Below are 3,180 nucleotides of genomic sequence, written 5' to 3'. Positions count from 1 at the left end.
TTTCAATAAAAAAAAGTACTAACTTATATCATATCCAAGTTTTTAAATCATCAGAATGTGTGAAATTTCACTTTTAATTGAAATAAGTTGCATTTACATATTTGAAAAATACCAAATTAGTTCAAGTAATTATGATTTCATTTGATTCTTTTCCTTGTTACAATTTTACAATTCAAACTTTCATTTTTTTTACAATTGCAATCTTTGTTAAATAATAACTAAAATCTTCTAGTAGGTAAGTGGATCATGTCCTATTACTTGGCATTAGCAAAGTGATGGATTTAAATTGGTTTGCCACAACTCCAGAAATCAATACCTCAGTGTGTTCTGGTCATCAATGGCTATTTCTGCCTATAAGTGCATTCAGTTTCACATGTTTCGTATCACCAGAATCCAGAACAAAATTAAAGAAAACAATTTTGAGGATCAATGGCTTATCAAAGCTTCCTATCCCTCGAGAAATGAACAATCTAAATCATCCTCAGGTTTCAGGACTTGATACACACTTACACAACACTTCAGAGTCGATAAAAAGACTTCTTCTAAGCTCAAATGGAATTCTTATTGATTCATTTTCTGGTTTTTTCTCCAAAGTCTATCTCAAGCTGACACATTCATCCTCAAAAAACTTAATGCATTACACTTACTTTCCTCTAGGATGCTTCGTCACTTTTCTTGTAAACGCAAACTCTCCAAATTTATGCCCAACTTTTCCTTCTGTGATCTTACAACGCACATGAGTCTTGCCATTGTAGATTCTCACAGACGAATCAACATACTCTGGCAGAATTGTCGATCTCCGTGACCATATTTTCCTGTTCAGTGCTGCGTTTTTCTTCTTCATCAAGAACGCATCAACGAATGGATCTTTCCATACAGATCGGCTCACAATCTTATTGCCTCTCTTCTCATCTTCTATACCTTCATCCAAAGACAATGGCAAACTTGGCCATTCTTTTGCAGCGTTCACACGGATGTTAAACCCATTCAAGTCCTAATTAAACCACCACAGAACCAACAAAAAAGAGCAATTTAACAATAAAACATAGTAAATTAGTATGATAGATAAAGAACGAGGTTGGTGATTCTTTCGTATTCTAACCTGTCCATCCATAGCTGAAATAGCAGATTTGGCAGAATCCTCACTCATGAAATTAACAAATCCATAACCCCTCGACCTTCCAGTCAATTTGTTTGTCATGACTCTTGCTGCAAAACCAAAGCCACAACAAGATTATGTTAAATAACACGACACTGAAACGACCGACCCTTAAACATATAAACCATAGTCAGCAAGATAGTTAAATCCACCAAAAGCAAAACACGGATACCATATCGCAAATGTTTCTCAACATCAATCAGTCATGGCATAATAATGACTACGACACCTTAAACTCAACCACACACACTCTATTGTAGAACAGTGAGAAGAAAGATTGGCAAGATCCAGGGCTTACCCTCTGTCACTCCATTGAAGCTAGAGAAAGCGTCCTTCAAGGACTGGTCGTCAGTTCCGGGTGATAGACCTGGGACCAGAATTAACAGTGACCAAAACATTCAACAAGAGAAAGCAAATACACAGTAACAAAGATTCAGAACAGCAATAGCAGTGAAATGAAACCATTACTTACCACCAATGAAAAGTTTTGTGGACATGTAGCGGAGAGAACCGAGCATTGATGTCACTTGAACATTTCCATGTTTCAAGTGACCGCCGAGTTTGGTGCAGAAAGCCATTTTTAGATGTCTGGAAACGATAAGCTGAATAAATCAATCAATGAAAACCTTTTCAAGATTTCTAGATTCCATCATATACCCAGAACACTACATCAACTAAGACCTAGAAGAATCTAGAACCTCACTAAACTTATCATCAATCGAAACTCGTTGTATCCATGAGATTCAACCAAAAACAACGAGGACGCAAAATCCAAACAATTCGGTAAGTGAAAATGCTCGAATCAACCAAAAGTCACATTCAAAATCCAAAATTTACGGAGTTTCTATGGCATCAAGTGGTAGAATTCAAAATGGCATACGAAATAAAAAACCCTAAATCGAAAAATCGAGAAGAAATCATAAATCAGAGATATGCGAACACGAATACCCCGACCATTTTCGGTCAAATCATTCCAATTTTGAAATCTAAAATTCAAATAAGACATTAATGAGCAACTTGACCAGAAAAAAGACGGTAAGAAGGAAATATGAAGAGAGAAGAAGAAACCAATACCTGGAAATCGCTGGCTGAGCACGTCGTCGATTTTGCAGATGGTAGACGCAGCGAAGAAGAAGAAACTCGTTAGGGCTTGTCGCGATTTGATTTTGGACCAGTCCGGTTCAATTCTTTTTTTAATTGATTTCCCGGTTTCCCCCCGGTTGAACCGTTTGTCTATTATTCGGTTAATCCAATGGAGAATACTAGAGAAGAGAGCTGATGAAATCATTGAGTCATCCAAACGGCGCCGCTTTTGCCAAAAACCAAATCCTAATCTTAACTTTTTGTAAATAACTTAGAAAGGATGGTTTAATACTTTAATTGCTTAATAATCTTGTTAAATACTATCAGTTATCAAGCATTTTTTCACATTTGTTGATTTTTTTTTTTTCTTTCTTTCTTTTGGGAACTGTACTCTTAGGTGTAAGAGTTTAGGCAACTTAAGCACAATTTTCCATTAAACATCTGCCTATAACATGATAGGCCTCGTGATGGCCTCATGGCCTTTACAAACAATGTCTTGGATTGCTTTGGATTGGTTAGACCTAGTGTAATGATTAAAAGAGAAAAGAAAACAGTTTCTTAATATATGAGCTCACACCTTTAACAAAGATATATATATGAGCTCACAAATTATTGTGTAAGTTCCCAAAAAAAAGAAGAAAAAAAATCATTATCATTGAATTAAACGAATTTTATCGTTAAGGATAGAAAAGATAAAGTTTTTTTTTTGTTACAACTTTGAGCTTTTGAAATGAGAATCAGTTTTTTCGTTTTTTCTTTAGGCTGATTTTCTGTAAAAGTAAAGTGGAATTAATTGGAAGAATGTGATGCTACGATGATTCATATTCGTAATTAACGAAGAGTCATTGTCTTGCCTTGGCACATGGGCAAGAGATACATCCCATATCAATAATTACTTAGTGTTTCTTTCAAAATCAAACACGTATATTTTTATTTTT

The 3,180-nt window shown here is 35.2% G+C and overlaps 1 protein-coding gene across 2 annotated transcripts; it reads right to left on the bottom strand.

Annotated features, from left to right (window-relative positions):
* Positions 1 to 594: 594 nt before the first annotated feature.
* Positions 595 to 2,310, bottom strand: LOC18013690 (40S ribosomal protein S19, mitochondrial). Of its 2 annotated transcripts, none has more exons than XM_006418771.2 (5): positions 2,234 to 2,310; positions 1,632 to 1,747; positions 1,458 to 1,526; positions 1,103 to 1,209; positions 595 to 994 (listed from the first exon to the last, which is right to left on the bottom strand). In XM_006418771.2, exons 2-5 carry the CDS (start codon positions 1,735 to 1,737, stop codon positions 644 to 646), a joined length of 633 nt encoding a protein of 210 aa, XP_006418834.1. In that variant the 5' UTR covers positions 1,738 to 1,747; positions 2,234 to 2,310; the 3' UTR covers positions 595 to 643. The 2 variants fall into 2 exon arrangements, with proteins under 2 accessions (XP_006418834.1, XP_024009549.1); XM_024153781.1 differs by having other exon boundaries at positions 1,632 to 1,761; positions 2,234 to 2,303.
* Between the last annotated feature and the right edge of the window lie 870 nt (positions 2,311 to 3,180).

The sequence above is a fragment of the Eutrema salsugineum genome, unplaced genomic scaffold, assembly GCF_000478725.1.
Source record: "Eutrema salsugineum unplaced genomic scaffold, Eutsalg1_0 scaffold_4, whole genome shotgun sequence".
Lineage (NCBI taxonomy): Eukaryota > Viridiplantae > Streptophyta > Magnoliopsida > Brassicales > Brassicaceae > Eutrema > Eutrema salsugineum.
Note: the sequence above shows the minus strand (reverse complement) of the source record. Positions and strands in the feature narration are given on the sequence as shown.

Coding starts and splice junctions, on each gene's coding strand:
- LOC18013690 (XM_006418771.2), bottom strand. CDS start 1,737: ATGGCTTTCTGCACCAAACTCGGCGGTCACTTGAAACATGGAAATGTT. Junction 1,527..1,631: donor CACAAAACTTTTCATTGGTG/GTAAGTAATGGT, acceptor TTCTGGTCCCAG/GTCTATCACCCGGAACTGAC. Junction 1,210..1,457: donor CTTCAATGGAGTGACAGAGG/GTAAGCCCTGGA, acceptor TTGGTTTTGCAG/CAAGAGTCATGACAAACAAA.